The sequence below is a fragment of the Ursus americanus genome, chromosome 12 (assembly GCF_024610735.1).
Source record: "Ursus americanus isolate L20-20 chromosome 12, mUrsAme1.1.p, whole genome shotgun sequence".
Lineage (NCBI taxonomy): Eukaryota > Metazoa > Chordata > Mammalia > Carnivora > Ursidae > Ursus > Ursus americanus.
This window is the reverse complement of record NC_142138.1, coordinates 67,743,340-67,759,873: the sequence shown is the minus strand read 5'-3', so window position 1 is coordinate 67,759,873 and position 16,534 is coordinate 67,743,340. Positions and strand designations below refer to the sequence as shown.

Below are 16,534 nucleotides of genomic sequence, written 5' to 3'. Positions count from 1 at the left end.
CTCCTCTGGGAAACAAACTGAGGGCTTCAGAGGAGAGGGGGTGGGGGAATGGGATAGGCTGGTGATGGGTATGAAGGAGGGCACATATTGCATAGTGCACTGGGTGTTATATGCAAGTAATGAATCATGGAACTTTACATCAAAAACTAAGGATGTACTGTATCGTGACTAACATAATATAATAAAAATATTATTTAAAAAAAAGAAAATACGGTAGGAATAGAGACTGGATTAGCTAGGTAAGGATAAGTACAAGTTACCTCTAGGTGTATCCAGAATTGTTGACAGTTCCCTCTGGGCATATTAGATGATGGTAATGAATGGTGAAACAAATTTCTAATTCTGCCTGTTACTTGGGCGTAGATTTCTGATGTTTTCCATAAGGACAGATTGATTTCAGGAGAGCCTCAATTGAGAATGTCTGGGGAAGGCACCTAAAACAATCAGATTAAAATAATATGTGAGTAGGTTGAAGTTGAGCACTGCAATCATTCTTTCACAGATTATCCACTGTTGGCTTGAGCTAAAAATGACTTTTCCATTCTTAGAAAACCAAAGGGCACCTGGGTGGCTCATTCAGTTAAGCGTCTGACTCTTGGTTTCAGCTCGGGTCATGATCTCATGGTAGTGAGGTCAAGACCCGAGTTGGGCTCCACGCTCAGCCCAGGCTCTGCCTCAGATTCTTGCTCCCTCTGGGAGTCTGCCCCTCTGTTCTCCCAGCTCGCACTACTCTTTCTCTCTAAAATAAATAGAATCTTTTAAAAATTAATGACGCTCAGAAATAATGAGATTTAAACACATCCTATGATGACTTTGATGAATAACAAGTCAAGCAGCTTTTTGTTTTGTTTTGTTTTGTTTTGTTTTGTTTTGTTTTAACAGAGAGCAGAACTGTAATTCAGGATGTCAGTGGAAGAGGCGAGTAATATCCTATCCTCTCAACATCCAAATGTAAACAGGTAAAAGAAGGAATGTATAGAATTATATGTCATGTACACAATGATTGGTTGGTTATAAACAAATTGAAATAAATCTGTGTTTATATTGACTCTTGAGCCCTGTCAAATAGGCAGAGCATTGGGAAACAAAAACTGGACCGAAAGTCATTTGCATACTTAGACTTTGGAAAACCATTAGACAAACATGAATCAAACACATATAAAGCTGTTTGTGTGCCACATTTTAGGCCATCAAGGGTGAACTTTAGGAGAGACACCTAATACTGAATGGATGCTTTGGTTTTTTTGAGACATGTCACCTGAGCCACTGGGAATTTGAACTTGTGAGTCACAGAGGTGAGCAAGCTTTGCCTGATAGGATGTTAAGTTCAAAGCCTAAAGAGGTAACTTAAATATGCTACACACACCACTCACGACTTAAACCAAAGATCTTTCTCTCTTCCTTGGGGGAATGAAGCTGACGCAAAGGACTACAGCTTCTGTTGCAGAATCAGGACCTGACCCTTTCAGACTCATGGGAGTGGACACCTACTTCAGATTTGAAGTAGGAGCCATTGTCTCCAACGGTAACTCAGTCACACAACTGAGTCACACACAGCCCTCAGCCTGCCACTATTAATTGTTTTAATGCTGTTGGTATCATTTTATAATAGATCACATCAGAAAGAAGACGAATCAGGTTTGGGTACCATTCATGGTATTTGATGGATATATCATTGCATACCGTCCCAAGGCTTCTGGTAGTACATAGTGCTGGCAGTAGATTATTCAAGACTAAGTAAAATAATAAGAGAAAACATTGGCCCTTAAATTTCTCAACTGTGGTATCGCATCTAAACACAAGATAGATTAGCAGCCTTACCAACTGAGTGGTTACTCTTAAGGAAAGTTTATTAATGAACATACAAAGCATTTCACATGCATTCGTCCACAAGACTCTTTGTAGAGCTATTTACCTTTTCTTTGGGCTGCTGAGAAAACTCCAAGTGAATGGAATAAGATTCTTGTCACCTGGCAAATACCTAAATCTCCAAAGATATGGTCACTGGCAGATCTAGCTTGACTCTGAAAAGCATTTGTTTGTATCAAGATAAAACATCTACATATAGACTGGTGATGGGTAGTAAGGAGGGCACGTATTGCATGGTGCACTGGGTGTTATATGCAACTAATGAATCATCAAACTTTACATCGGAAACCGGGGATGTACTGTATGGTGACTACATAATATAATAAAAAAAACATTAAAAAACTCTACATATAAAACTCAGATGTGTTTTATGTGATCGCAATGCCTAACTGAAATGTGAAAAGTGATACCATTGATAATAGCATGAAGCCTGAAATACTGAGGGATAGATCTGAGTGAAAATCACAAAATATTTCACAGAGAAATGAATGAAGCCATAGGAAATGAAGAGAAATTCTTATTCATGGGTCCCAAGCTTCAGTACTGTTCAAACATCAATTTCCCCCATCTGATATATATACACTCAATTGAATCACTCTCAAAATCTCAGCCTTTATCCTTGGTAGAAAGTGACGAGTTGATTTTAAAATTCATAGAAAACTGTAAATGACCTAGTGTGCCCCAAAGACGTGTGAAACAAAGAACCAAGTTTGAGGGCTAGCTGTACCTAATTTGAAGAACTATTCTGAAGTTATAGTAATCGATACAGATTGGTATTGGCATATGACAGGTAAGCAGATCAATAAAATGGATTACGGATTCCAAAAAGAAACTAACATCTATACGGAGAAGAGGTTTTTGATAAACGTGAGAAGCAAAGCATTGTAAGAAGTATTATCTTTTGACTTAAAGCAGTAGCTTAAGTAATATCCTCTGCCTTCTTCACAGAGACTAGCACATGGAAGTGGTAGCTGGGCACCTGGGTGCCTTCCTTCTATGAAAACAGAAAAGTATTTAATATACTTCATAGTCATTTTAATCAAAAGCAAATCATCTTAATAAAAACACATAACTGGCCTTAAAAATAAATTGTAACAAACTGTGAAAAGAAAAAAAAAAGAAGAAGTATAATCTTTTGGAGGTCCTGGTGGCTCAGTTGGTGAAGTGTCCAACTCTTGATTTTGGCTCAGCTCATGATCTCAGGGTCCTGGGATCTAGCCCTGCATCAGGCTCCATGTTCAGCAGGGGGTCAGCTTGGGATTCTCTCTCTCTCTCCCTCTGCCCCTCCCTCCCCAAAATAAATAAACAAATCTTTTAAAAATGTATAATCTTGGGGCGCCTGGGTGGCTCAGTCGTTAAGTGTCTGCCTTCGGCCCAGGGCGTGATCCCAGAGTCCTGGGATCGAGTCCCACATCAGGCTCCTCCTCTGGGAGCCCGCTTCTTCCTCTCCCACTCCCCCCACTTGTGTTCCCTGTCTCTGCTGGCTGCCTCTCTCTCTGTCAAATAAATAAATAAAATCTTTAAAAAAATATATAATCTTTCACTAAGTGGTCAAGTGTAATATTTTCAGCACATGAATATGGATATGACCTATGTATATGCATGTGAAAATAAATACATAAAATTGGAATCATAACTCACACCATGCAGAAATTAGCCTAAAATAGAGTATGGGCCTAAATAGAAATCTTAAAATGTTAAGACTTTTTGAAAAAAACGTAGTAGAAAAGTCTTTAGGAGCACCTGGGTGACACAGTTGGTGGCTCATCTGACTCATGATTTTGACTTAGGTCCTGAGCTCATGGGTGGTGGGATCAGGCCCAGAGTTGGCTATGCACTCAGTGGGGAGTCTGCTTCAATTTCTTTCCCTCTTTCCCTCCCCCTACTTGCTCTCTCTCTGTCACTTTCTCGCAAATTAAATAAATAAATCTATAATTTTTAAAAGAATTTGTTTATTTGAGAGAGACAGAACACAAGCAGAGGGGCAGGCAGATGGAGAGGGAGAAGCCGACTTTCTGCTGAGCAGGAAGCCTGAAAGGGGGCTCAATCCCAGGACCCTGGGATCATGACCTCAGCTAAAGGCAGATGAGTAACCAACCGAGCCACCCAGGCACCCCAATAAATAAATCTTTAAAAAAGTGTTTAGAACATAATGTTGGACAATGATTTCTTTCTGTTTTTTTTTTTAACAATTTTATTTATTTATTTGACAGAGTGAGAAAGCACAAGCAGGGGAGCAGCAGAGGGAGAGGGAAGAGCAGACCCTCCCCAGGGCAAAGAGCCCGATGTGGGGCTAGATCCCAGGACCCTGGCATCACAACACTTAACCGACTATGCCACCCAGGCGCCCCCAGACAATGGTTTCTTAGATATGACACCAAAATTGTGATTAATGAAAGAACAATTTTGGACTTCATCAAAATTGAAAACTTCTGCTCTTCAGAAGACATTGGTGAGAGAATGCAAAATCAAGGGAAAACATAGAAGGAGAATATATTTATAAATTACATATCTGGTGAAGATCTCCTAATAGAACCGTTGAAAGAACTCTCAAAAGTTAAGAAGAAGACAAACAATCCAATTGAAAAATGGGTAAAAGAAAAGTGCCTGGGTGGCTCAGTTGGTGAAGCAGCTGCCTTTGGCTCAGGTCATGATCTCAGGGTCCTGGGATCTAGCCCCTACCCCCTCTGTCAGTCTCCCCACTGAGCAGGGAATGTGCTTCTCCCTCCCCCTCTGCCCTCCCCACCCCACCTCCACACCGCCCCCGCTCTTGCTCTCTGTCTATTTCAAATAAATAAATAAAACCTTTAAAAAAATAAAATAAAATGATAACATGGGTAAAAGATTTGTGAACAGCTCAGCAAAGCATATATACGGAAGGCATATAAGGACATGCCAAGATCTACATCATTACTTTAGGAAAATGCAAATTGAAACCACTATCTGCCAATTAAAATGGCAAAAATGAAAAGAATCTCCATTCCAAGTATTGGCAAGGATGTGTAGGAGCTAGAATTCTCGTACACTGCTGATGGGCATGTTAAATTCTACAACTACTCTAGAAAATAGTTTGGAAATTCTGTTTTGTTTTTAAGATTGATTGATTTGAATGAGAGAGAGAAAGTGAGTGGGGGAGCAGTAGAGGGAGAAGGAGAGGGACAGAATATCAAGCAGACTCCCTGCTGAGCATGGAGACCTACTTGGGGCTGGATCTCACCACCAATGAGATCATGACCTGAGCCAGAATCCATGTCAGACACTTAACCGACATAAATATATCAAAGTGAAAGAACAGCGATTCAAAAATATACCCACATATGCACAGCTATTTGATTTTGTATACGTGTGAGTATATGTTAATATTCTTTACTGGGGAAGTGGAAGACTTTTCTGTTAAAGGTAATAGAGCAAAAGATGGTTTGTTTTTTAAAAATTAAATATTAACAAACACTTCCCACTACATATTGAAATTAACTGGAGATATGAAAGCAAGAATTACAAAGCTTATAAAAGAAAAATAGGAAGTATTTTCACAATATTGGCATAGACAAATGTTTCTAAAACAGGACACAATAGCACTCACCATAAAAAATTCAATTAAATTGTTGTTATGAAAACTAAAGGCTTCTGTATACCGTAAGACATCCTTCAAAAATGAAAGGCCATCTATAGACCAGAAATGATTATTTTCAATACATATATCTGACAAAACACTCAGCGAAAATATATCAAGAACTCTTATAAATCACAAAGAAAATGAGAAAAAAACCTAGTATATTAATGGGCAGAAATATTTTTAAAAGCCCATACCAAAAGAATACATCCAAATGATAATAAGCATATGAAAACCCAATGGGGTATCTGCTAGATTGGTTGCCTTTTTTTTTTTTTAAGTGGACCCCAACACAGGGCTCCAATTCACGACCCTGAGATCAAGACCTAAGCTGAGGTCAAGAGTTGGATGGTGTCCCCCAAAATGGTTTCTAATGCTGCCTCCTCTCTTCACTAGATATGTGGCCTTGGGAAGCTTTGTAATATTTCTCAGGTTTTTTTTTTTTTTCTCATCAGGAAAAGGATAACATCTGAGTAATAAGACAATTCATAGGATTCAGTATAATCGCCTGGTAGGGTGCAAGAACTGTACTTTTGCTAAGAAGGTATTTGACCTTGAATTATCCTTTACACATTTTTAAAAGCACAGACAATTGGCGAAGAACAGACAAGTTGTTCTAAAATAAATATCCTTTCACCTTTACTTTTTTAAAAAATTTTTTTATTATGTTGTGTTAGCCACCATACAGTACATCCTTAGTTTTTGATGTAGTGTTCCATGATTCATTGTTTTTGTGCATGTGTGTTTTGTTTTTGTTTTGTTTTTTTTAAAGATTTTATTTATTAATTTGACAGAGAGAGAGACACCAAGAGAGGTAACACAGGCAGGGGAAGTGGGAGAGGAAGAAGCAGGCTCCCAGCGGAGGAGGAGCCTGATGTGGGGCTCAATCCCAGGACTCTGGGATCACGCCCTGAGCCAAAGGCAGATGCTTAACGACTGAGCCACCCAGGCGCCATCCCATGATTCATTGTTTGTGCATAACACCCCGTGCCCCATGCAATATGCGCCCTCCTTAATACCCATCACCGGCCTATCCTAATCTCCCCACCCCCTCCCCTCTGAAGCCCTCAGTTTGTTTCCCAGAGTCCATAGTCTCTCGTGGTTCATTCCCCCTTCTGTTTACACCCCCTTCATTCTTCCCTTCCTTCTCCTACCAATCTCCCTGCTATTTCTTACCTTCCATAAATGAGTGAAACCATATGATAATTGTCTTTCTCTGCTTGGCTTATTTCACTTAGCATAATCTCCTCCAGTCCAGCCCATGGTACTGCAAAGGTTGGGTAATCTTCCTTTCTGATGGCTGAGTAAAATTCCATTGTATATATGGGCCACATCTTCTTTATCCATTTGTCTGTTGAAGGGCATCTTGGCTCCTTCCACAATTTAGCTATTGGGGACAATGCCGCTATGAACTTTGAGGTGCATATGGCCCTTCCCTTCACTACGTCCGTTTCTTTGGGGTAAATACACAGGAGTACAATTGCTGGGTCATAGGGTAGCTCTAGTTTTAACTTTTTGAGGGACCTCCACACTGTTTTCCAAAGTGGCTGTACCAACTTCCATTCCCACCAACAGTGTAAGAGGGTTCCCCTTTCTGCACATCTTCTCCAACATCTGTTGTTTCTTGCCTTGTCCATTTTTGCCATTCTAACTGGCATAAGGTGGTATCTCAATGTGGTTTTGATTTCAATTTCCCTGATGGTTGATGATTTTGAACATTTTTCCATGTGTCTGTTAGCCATTTGTATGTCTTCGTTGGAAAAGTGTCTGTTCATACCTTCTGCCCACTTTTTGATTTGATTATTTGTTTCTCGTGTATTGAGTTTAAGAAGTTCTTTATAGATCTTGGATACCAGTCTTTTATCTGTAGTGTCATTTGCAAATATCTTCTCCCATTCTGAGGGCTGTCTCTTAGTTTTTTTCACCTTTTACCTTTTCTACAAAGAAATCATGTATATAATATGAAGATTGGAGGGGAACCAATTTGTATTGAACAACTTTCCCCAAACCCTGAGGCATGTCTACTTTCCACGAAGACCAGAGATGAAATTCTTGACTAGGTCCAACCCCTGCAGTCTTCTCGGTCTGGAGGGGACTGAGAAAGTCCACCCTAGCCCTAGAATGATCTGGACTACCGGACAAGTGCTCCTCAGAAAAATAATCAACTACTCACCACTATAGGCCCTGGCAATTTGTGAAACTATGCATGAGGTGTAGACCAACTCAACTATATAACCAGGACTCTCCCCTGAATCAAGGTCAGGATATCGTTAGATACCATTTCCAAAATCTCTGTTATAGGCCACGGCATGCTCCATAGGAGGGAAAACAAGCACAAGAATATCAATTGAGATAGCAATCAACAGACAATTAATCAAGAGACAAGAACCATTATTAACTAATGTCCACCACCCCCTAAAACCCAGGAAAGTTCTCATTCAAAAGCAATGTTTTGAGGAATATGTAGTTATAAATCTTCATGATTTGGGGTTAGAAGCCAGTTTCTTAAATGGACAAGCAACCCAAGAATAAATAGATAACCCGGATTTCATCAAAATTAAAAGGTTTTTGTTTCAAAGGACACTATCAAGGAAGTGAAAAGCCAATCCACACAACGGGAGAAATATTTACAAATTGTATATCTGATGGAGGTTTGCTATCTAGAATACAAAAAACAATAACAAAAAAACCAAAAAACCCCAAAACCCAAAAAAGCCTCTTACACTAAGCCATAAAAAGACAGCCAACTTAAGAATGGGAAAAAGAGTTTGAGTAGACTTTCTCTAAAGGATAATACCAATGCAACAATGAACACGTGAAATGGTGCTCAGTATCATCATCAGTCATTAGGGAAACACAAATCTAAAGCACAGTGAGATATCACTTCACCCGACTAGTATGACTTGTAGAGAAATGGAATTCTTACACATTCTTAGTGGGAGTGTAAAATGGGGTTGTCGCTTTGCTGTGGAAAATAGTTTGGCACTTTCTCAAAAAGTTAAACATAGGGTTACATATGACATAGCAATTCCACTCCTAGGTATATAGCTAAGAAAATTGAAAATACATGTCCACAGAAGGGGAAGAGTAGCCTACATAACACAGAGATGCAGGAAGAAGAACACTGAGAGAGCAGGGACAGGAAACAGTTTCCAAACTTCATTGCATAGATTAACTCTGGTTTTTCTCTTATGTTCTTGGTTTTTTGTCATTTGTTTGTTTGTTTTGCTTTAAAGAAAACTTTATTTACTACATACATCCTAAAAATGTGATGTAAATAGAGGAAGATCCAAATAAATTTAAAAGCTTTTCAAATACAAAGCAACTAAAGATAACTAAAGCACTAGCATGTTTCTCGTGCTAGAGAAAAAAAAAAAAAAACTAGAGAAGACACAGAGAAGAACATCGTGATAGTCTGCGACTTTGAATATTTCCCTTAAGATCTGTTTTACCTTAAAGACAAGTGGGATGAGTTCATGGCAGCCCTTAAGAATACCTGTTGGGAGAGGTGCAGTTAGTTGAGCATCTGACTCTTGGTTTAGGCTAGGGTGATGATCTCATGGGTTGTGAGACTGAGCCCCTTGTCTCACTCTCTCCCTTTACCCACGCCCCATTCTCTCTCTCAAATAAATAAATCTTTAAGAAAAAAAAAGGGAAACTTCTTGGGAAGCTATTTGTGCCTTGATGATAATATACACACATAAGAATGAAGAATGAGAACTATGCTGACATCATTTTTTAGAAAGAGATGGGAACTGTGGTCTCAGCACAAGGGTGGACAACTATTGAGTGTGGCCACTGAGGGGGGTCCCCATCAGTGATGACCTTCAGGGGAGACCAGGCAGCCTGGTGTATCAGCACGGCCTCGGCAACTGGAAGGCAGTGGCTCCCCGGGTTCCACTGAAAGGCCCAACGTTCCAAATCTGTTATTACAAGTGCAGACCGTTACCTGGCATTCTGGGTTCTCCCTCTGTCATTCCGGTTGGAGCCTGAGCTGGGGCAGGGCCTTTGGCTATCAGCTCTGGCATCTTGAACCTTGTTTTTGTGGTTACTGAGTCTCAAGTGCTGTGGGGTGTTGTTCAAATTGTTCCCAACAGTAAGTAGAGAATTCCTGTATCCTCAACCCTCAGTCCTGATTTAAACCTACTGATTTCACTGGGTTTTAACCCATCCTGTGTTTGGGTTTCTTCTGCTCATTCCCCAGCTCTACCTCTTCTGCCACACGTCACCATGGCAGCACCTCTTGGCCCTCTTTCCGATCCTGGGGCAGAAAAGAGCCTCCTGGAAATCAACCAGGACCTTCAGTCCCAGCTGGAGAAAAGCAAGCAGGACTTCCGAGACCTCAAGGAGAAATTCCTTATATCCGAAGCTACTGCCTACTCCCTGGCCAACCAGCTGCAGAAATACAGTAAGTCCTACAAGGTCATGCTCACCAAAGCGATGGCTGTCTGTATTCCTTCTGAGAAACTAAAACCCTCTCCAGATGTTGTCCTTTCTATTTCCACTGTCACAATAAATTTCATTCTGACCACAATCCAGGAATGGTAGAGGTGGGTATTTTACCCTCAGTTTGCTGAGGATGGGAAAACTGAAGACAAATAGGTTAGCAACCTCCACAGGCTAGCTGTGACAAGTAGGGTGGGGTTAGAGTTCACATCCCAGTTATTGATTCCTGGTGCAGACACAGAAATGCCTGGTCTTCTCAGGATTGTCTCTGTGCTGTATCAGATCCTGCATCACAGTGACTCCAGAGCTCCATCAGGTCAGGTTCCTCTGATGTCCCACTGGCAAAGCACCGAGCTAGTGACACTGGGGAAACATGCTGATGGTACACATGGGGGGAGGGTAGCAGGTGACATGACCTGCTTTCAAGGAGATAGAGGTGGGTTCTGCTTTCTCTGAAACTGTGGTATCCATGAGTGACGCCATCCACACAGTGACTCCCCTGGTGAGAGGGAACCCATGCAGGCTCTGCTTCCTGGCTCCACAGAGGCCATTTGATACCCTGTGATAAGGCTGAGCGTGTTTCCGGGAACATCAGACAACCTCTGCTACCTCCCCTGTATCTCCCTGAGCTGGGGAACCTTCAATGATGTAGGGAGCCCAACAGTTTGAGGCCTGGGCCATGAGACATGTGGCCAAGAGAGAATGAGGGTGAGTGGGGGAGACCACGGCCCCAGGAACCACCCAAGCCAGTGCGTGGGGTAGGCTCTCCCCCACAGTAAGCCTGAAATAAGGAGCTCGGTGGCCTTATTTTTAAGAGGGGGCTGCGGTGCCCGAGGAATCATGAGAATGGGGCACGTGCACAGCCGAGCGATAGGAAGGAATCCTGACAACTCTGAGCCCGAAGTTTTCTCATTTTCTCACAATCTGCTTTCAATATAACAAGGGGAGGTATAATTAAAAACGATTCATGCAGACAAAAGTAAAAATTGAAGCCTGTTATTTAAGAAAGTGAAGAGGTGATGAGCTTTCAGGGAAGGACAAACAAAGTCTTATTTACAACATTCCCGATAATCATCCCATTAACTGGGAAAGCAGTTGTGAAGATGATGAAAACAGGTATCACCCGAGGGCTTGCGGTGGAGGTACCACAGCACAGGGGTGAAGAGCATGGGCTCTGGGCCAGGCTTCCTGGACTCAAATCCAACTGCCTATCTTCCTGTGCCTCAGATTCCTCCTCTGTTAAACTACTACTATCGCGGGTCCTAGTTCTCTGAGTCGAAATGAATACTGAGTAGTTCCTTGTAAAGCTCTAACAGCAGAGCCTGGCACCGTGTAAACTCTGTTCATAATTCTACTGCTTCTAATAACACACACTTTATTAGGATTTGGCCATATTCCTTTCAGGTCCTTCTGCTTTTATGCATTCTAGTTCACACGAGTGTATCGGGTGAATTTTTACCTTTGAGATACTTGTTCAGTATAGAAATCCTAGTTCAGGGGACCCATCGGTCCTGGAGTCCTGGGGGCCTTACGTCATGTCCCTGCTTAGTGTTTTACTTAAGAGGCCACAAGACTTGCTAGAGTGGCCATGATCAGGGTCGGTGTCAGGGGATACGAATCCTGACTCTGCCAAATACCTGCTACTCACCGCGTCTACTTCCCCTCTGAGCTTTGGGGCTGTTCTTTCCTGGGCTCTGAAACAGGGAGGAATAGAATGCCCTGTAGTTAAGAGGCTGAGGAATGAGAAGTGGAGCTCCCCGTGCAGAGCCTGGTTGCCAGGGTTCCATTTGCGCTGGAATGGACCCCATCTCCTCCCTTGAAGACAGCGAGCACTGCAGCATATCCAGCTTTCCACTGAGACAGGCACCTCTGTTTCTCAGAGTGCGAAGAGTCAAGCGACATCATCGAATCCGTGCTGGGGGAGAAGGGGCAGCTGGAGAAGAGGGAGCGGGCAGACACGTTGGCTGAGAAGCTCAGGTAAGCAGGGCTCTGTGTGGGAGGCCTGAGGGAAGCTGTGGGCATCTCTGACCTGGGGCAGCAACAAGTCTGGGCCAGAAGGGCAGAAACCCTCATGGCAGGCACGTTCCACAACTATGTCTAAAACAACTAAGACAACAGTGATTGGTAAATGATGGACTCCAATGACTCAGAGCCTCATTCTCTCTTGTAAAAAAATATCAAAGTCACCAAATTCAAGGGAACAGTTCGTGGCATTTAGCACATTCACCGTGTTGTGAGATCACTACCTCATTTCCCTTTCACACAGTCACGACCTGGCTCACTACAGCTTGTCATCCGTTCCTTCAGCAAATGCTGTCCTCTTGACCCTGCCATTCTCCTGAGCTCAGGACTTAATACCAGCCCTACGGTCCACACTTCTGTGTCTGCCAGTGTGTCCATTCGCTGCACGATGCACTATATGGAGTTTTCCAGGGAAATGGGTATGCCCAAAGTGAGCAGCTGAGGGACATGTCTGTGACGTGTGCTTAGGAGGGCCCCTGGGTCTGTTTCCAGAAGAAAAAGATGCAAGGGACGTCAAGGGGGCTCACAGGAGCACTCTCTGATACAGAGGAGGCCTTGTTTTACTTTCTTCTTTCTCTGCCACAGGCAGGTAACCACACATGTGCACAAATTTGTTTCGGCGGCTGCTTGTGGGAAATTCTGCCAGAAATCTCCCCAAAAGCTCTTATAATCTATTGATCCACTCTCTGCATTGTTAAGTTTTCTCTCTGTCCCACCGTAGACAGTGCCATCTGCTGATCAAAGACCAGACTGAAGAGCTGACCCGTTTATATGATAAGTTAGGCGAAGGGAGAGATGTTTGCCAACTCCTTGATAAACACCTCGAGGACCTCCTCTCCCATGATGACCCTGAGCATTGCCAAGGACAGGGCTTCCAAGAGCAACTGGCTGAGGGACGCAGGCTGGCCAAGTGCCTAGCCCGAAAGCTCAGCTCAGGTAAGGCAGCCACAAGCCCTGATTGCACTGAGCTGCTCCAAGGCCCTGGGCTCACAAGAGTCTTCCCACTTGCCCTCACACAGTTTGTAGCAGCTGTCCTGTGTTCCCCATTGTGCGCAAGGCCATGAGAGGACCAGGACTAGAAGGTGGTAACAGAGAGGAGAAATGATTATGGTGGAGGTCATAGTGCTCCACATGTCTGCTTCCTCCCTGAGGGAACACAGCCCTTGGGGCAGGAGGCAGCATCCACCAGTGTTAGATCCCGGAAAGGAGACTGTGACAGGAGGCAGCTAGTTAGTGTACTAGGATCCCCGCCTAAGTGGGAGGTTCCCAGACTTAGCCCAGTCTGTATGAAATGTGGGTGAGAGAGTGAGGTTTACTTCGTCCATATCTGTCTCCTCATCTGTAATGTATATCAAATAACCTGTTGTCACTGTAGTGAGGAGATACGGAAAATTCATGAATGCACTTTAGACAAAGTAGAGCCCCTGACCGTGTGGAGTTGGATGAGGAACTTGATGCAGTAGGACTTGGAGGTGGGAACGCTGTTTAGACTGGAACATGTTTCCTAGATGACCCCTCAGTAACACTGGAGCCCACGCGGGGGCCCATGAAGTCCCCGGTGGTTGGATGTGGGACAGGGTGGTTGTCCTGTCCTCAGGACAAGGAGGAGGCTCTATGTGAGAGCTGTGAATGCACAGAGAGCCTGTGCCTGTGGCGCGACTTGCGGCACGCTGCTAGACACGGTTTGCAAAAGCCAAGATTGAAACTGGACAAGCATCCCCTGATATGGACAACAAGAGACAGTAGAAGCTGTTGCCCAGGGTCAGTGATGCTGATCCTCAGAATCAGAGACACACTGCCTGATGCATCAGAAAGCCATGCCACAGCAATTCTTAAGGACAGTGCCCTAAATGCAGTGGATGCCTAGTCATGCAAGGACACTTATGTCTCTCGGGCCATAGAGGCCACTGTGTTCATAGTGGTGATGTGGGAATAGCTGACGGGACATTTCTGAATTTATTTGCAGAAAATTATGAGAAGGAGGAGGATGAACATGAAGAGGAAACACGGACCCCCAGGTGACAATGAATGTTCAGGAACCGGTAATGTGTGGGTAAAAATGGACAGGGTCTCAGAAAGAAAAGGAAGTGAGGTCAAGAGAGTCACAGATGTCAGATGCAAGGATTAGCAAAACTGTAGGTGGTCAGCAAAGAATGGCCGTGTTGCCCGTTGTCTCTGTGGTGCTGTAAACCAAGATGGATTCACCAGCCTCAGGACTCCCTGTATGGACAAAATACCCATTCTTTCCTGTGACTGGACACCAGGAGATGCGTATCTACTTCCTACACAGTTCTCTAAGGGCCTTGGTAGGAAGGTGACCAGCAAAGGAATTGGTACACAGACACTAGCAAAATTAACCAGCAAGAGAAGTAACTTACCAAAACCAAACACGTGGGGTGTCATGTGACACTATTAATACAAAGGTGCCTAGCAGCCACACATTTCTGCAGTCTGCAGTGACTCCAGAGCTGTAACCACTTGGTCAATCTATGTTAAAGTCAACACGACTCAGGAACGTGGTGGCTGCCCCGGGCCTGGTCTCCCTCTGTGCTTCATGCCGTGACTGTACCATACTGGGGTGGTAGAGTCTCATTCCTCGTCAGCCCTGCTGTGGGCAGTGCTCTGCGTATCTGCTGCTGCTACTCTCCCCCCATCCCCCACCATGGCAGCCACACTTTGCCTCTTGTAGGATGGATAGCTTTTTCCCTCTCCAGGCGACGGCCCATTGCTTCTAGTGACCATTCCCTATAACTCCCATCAAAACCAGCTAGGAAGCCATGATGTCTGATCCCCCCGGTTTGATCTGTTGTCATTCCTGTCTCACCCGGCACAGCGTGGAGCAGGAAGAAGTCGAAAAGAAGGAAGTCCTACAGGACAGAGTGGATGATTGCGATTTGACCCCTTCGGTTCTGGAAGAAGGGTGTGACAGTGACCAGTCTTACAGTGATGGTGAGTTCCCATTTGAAGAACAGGAAATTGGCTCTGCTCTGGATGTAGCCAGAGAATGGTCCCATACCAAAGGGGATGAAAGTCCATGTGGTTCCCCAGGTAGTGTCCCTATTCCTTGTTCTTCACACCCTGTGTAGACTCAGAGTTTTAATCCCCATAAGTAGATCCTATCCTTACAAACTGTTGTGATCCAGGCTGTAGGACTGTGTTTGATATAAGACATTCCATGAGTCAGCGAGCTTTGCTCAACTCCTGTCTAAGTCACAGCACTTTTATGTCTGGGCCACTGTCAATCACTGCTCTCAAGGTGGCCCTGCCAGACTCATATACCTCTCCAGCCCAGGCACAGGAGGTCACTTCCAGACCTCCTAATTTTCACTGTATCTCTCTCTTTTTTTTATATAATAATATTTTTGATTATATTATGTTAGCCACCATACAGTACATCTCTGGTTTTTGATGAAAAGTTCGATGATTCATTAGTTCCGTATAACACCCAGTGCACCATGCAATACGTGCCCTCCTTACTACCCATCCCCAGCCTATCCCATTCCCCCACCACCCTCCCCTCTGAAGCCCTCAGTTTGTTTCTCAGAGTCCATAGTCTCTCATGCTTCATTCCCCCTTGTGATTACCCCGCCTTACTTTATCCTTTCATCTCCTACCGATCTTCCTAGTTCTTATGTTCCATAGATGAGAGAAACCATATGATAATTCTCTTTCACTGCTTGACTTATTTCACTTAGAATTATCTGCTCCAGTGCCGTCCATGTTGCAGCAAATGTTGAGACATCATTCTTTTTGATAGCTGAGTAATATTCCATTGTATATATGGACCACTTCTTTTAAATCCAGTCATCTGTTGAAGGGCATCTCGGCTCCTTCCATCATTTAGCTACTGTGGACAATGCTGCTATGAACATTGGGGTGCATATGGCCCTTCTCTTCACTATGTCTGTATCTTTGGGGTAAATACCCAGTAGTGCAATTGCTGGATCACAGGGTAGCTCCATTTTTAACTTTTTAAGGGACCTCCACACTAATTTCCAGAGTGGCTGTACCAACTTGCATTCCTACCAACAATGTAGGAGGGATCCCCTTTCTCCACATCCTCTTCAACAATTGTTGTTTCCTGCCTTGTCAATTTGCCATTCTAACTGGTGTAAGGTGGTATCTCCGTGTCGTTTTGATTTCAATTTCCTTGATGGCTAATGATTTTGAACATTTTTTCGTGTGTCTGTTAGCCAATATTATGTCTTCAATGGAAAAGTGTCTATTCATGTCTTCTGCCCATTTTATGATTTGTTTATTTGTTTCTTGTGTATTGAGTTTGAGAAGTTCTTTGTAGATCTTGGAAACCAGTCTTTTATCTGTAGTGTCATTTGCAAATATATTCTCCCATTCCGTGGGCGGCCTCTTAGTTTTTCTGACTGTTTCCTTGGCTGTGCAGAAGCTTTTTATCTTGATGAAGTCCCACAAGTTCATTTTATCTCTTGTTTCTCTTGCCTTTGGAGATGTGTAACGAAACACATTGCTGTGGCCGATGTCTAGAGGTTGCAGCAACCCTCTCAGAAGCAGCTGGGTTCTTCCCCAGGATCTCGGGGGAAAAGAATCAACTTGTTGTTGGCATGGACT

The 16,534-nt window shown here is 43.5% G+C and overlaps 2 protein-coding genes across 6 annotated transcripts in view; one reads left to right on the top strand and one right to left on the bottom strand.

Annotated features, from left to right (window-relative positions):
- The window catches only part of LOC123802716 (uncharacterized), a 389,246-nt gene that overhangs the window by 310,941 nt on the left and 61,771 nt on the right, over positions 1 to 16,534 (bottom strand). The gene's annotated exons all lie outside the window — the stretch shown is intronic.
- Positions 1 to 16,534, top strand: part of LOC123780209 (putative NBPF family member NBPF5) — a 35,080-nt gene that overhangs the window by 18,039 nt on the left and 507 nt on the right. For all 5 annotated transcript variants that reach the window (XM_087866324.1, XM_087866325.1, XM_087866323.1 and 2 more), the window contains 6 exons: positions 883 to 959; positions 9,687 to 9,890; positions 11,809 to 11,905; positions 12,672 to 12,886; positions 13,917 to 13,968; positions 14,784 to 14,899. In XM_087866324.1, coding sequence (XP_087722450.1) covers positions 9,713 to 9,890; positions 11,809 to 11,905; positions 12,672 to 12,886; positions 13,917 to 13,968; positions 14,784 to 14,899 — 658 coding nt within the window. In that variant the 5' untranslated portion in view covers positions 883 to 959; positions 9,687 to 9,712. The remainder of the gene's footprint in view (positions 1 to 882; positions 960 to 9,686; positions 9,891 to 11,808; positions 11,906 to 12,671; positions 12,887 to 13,916; positions 13,969 to 14,783; positions 14,900 to 16,534) is intronic.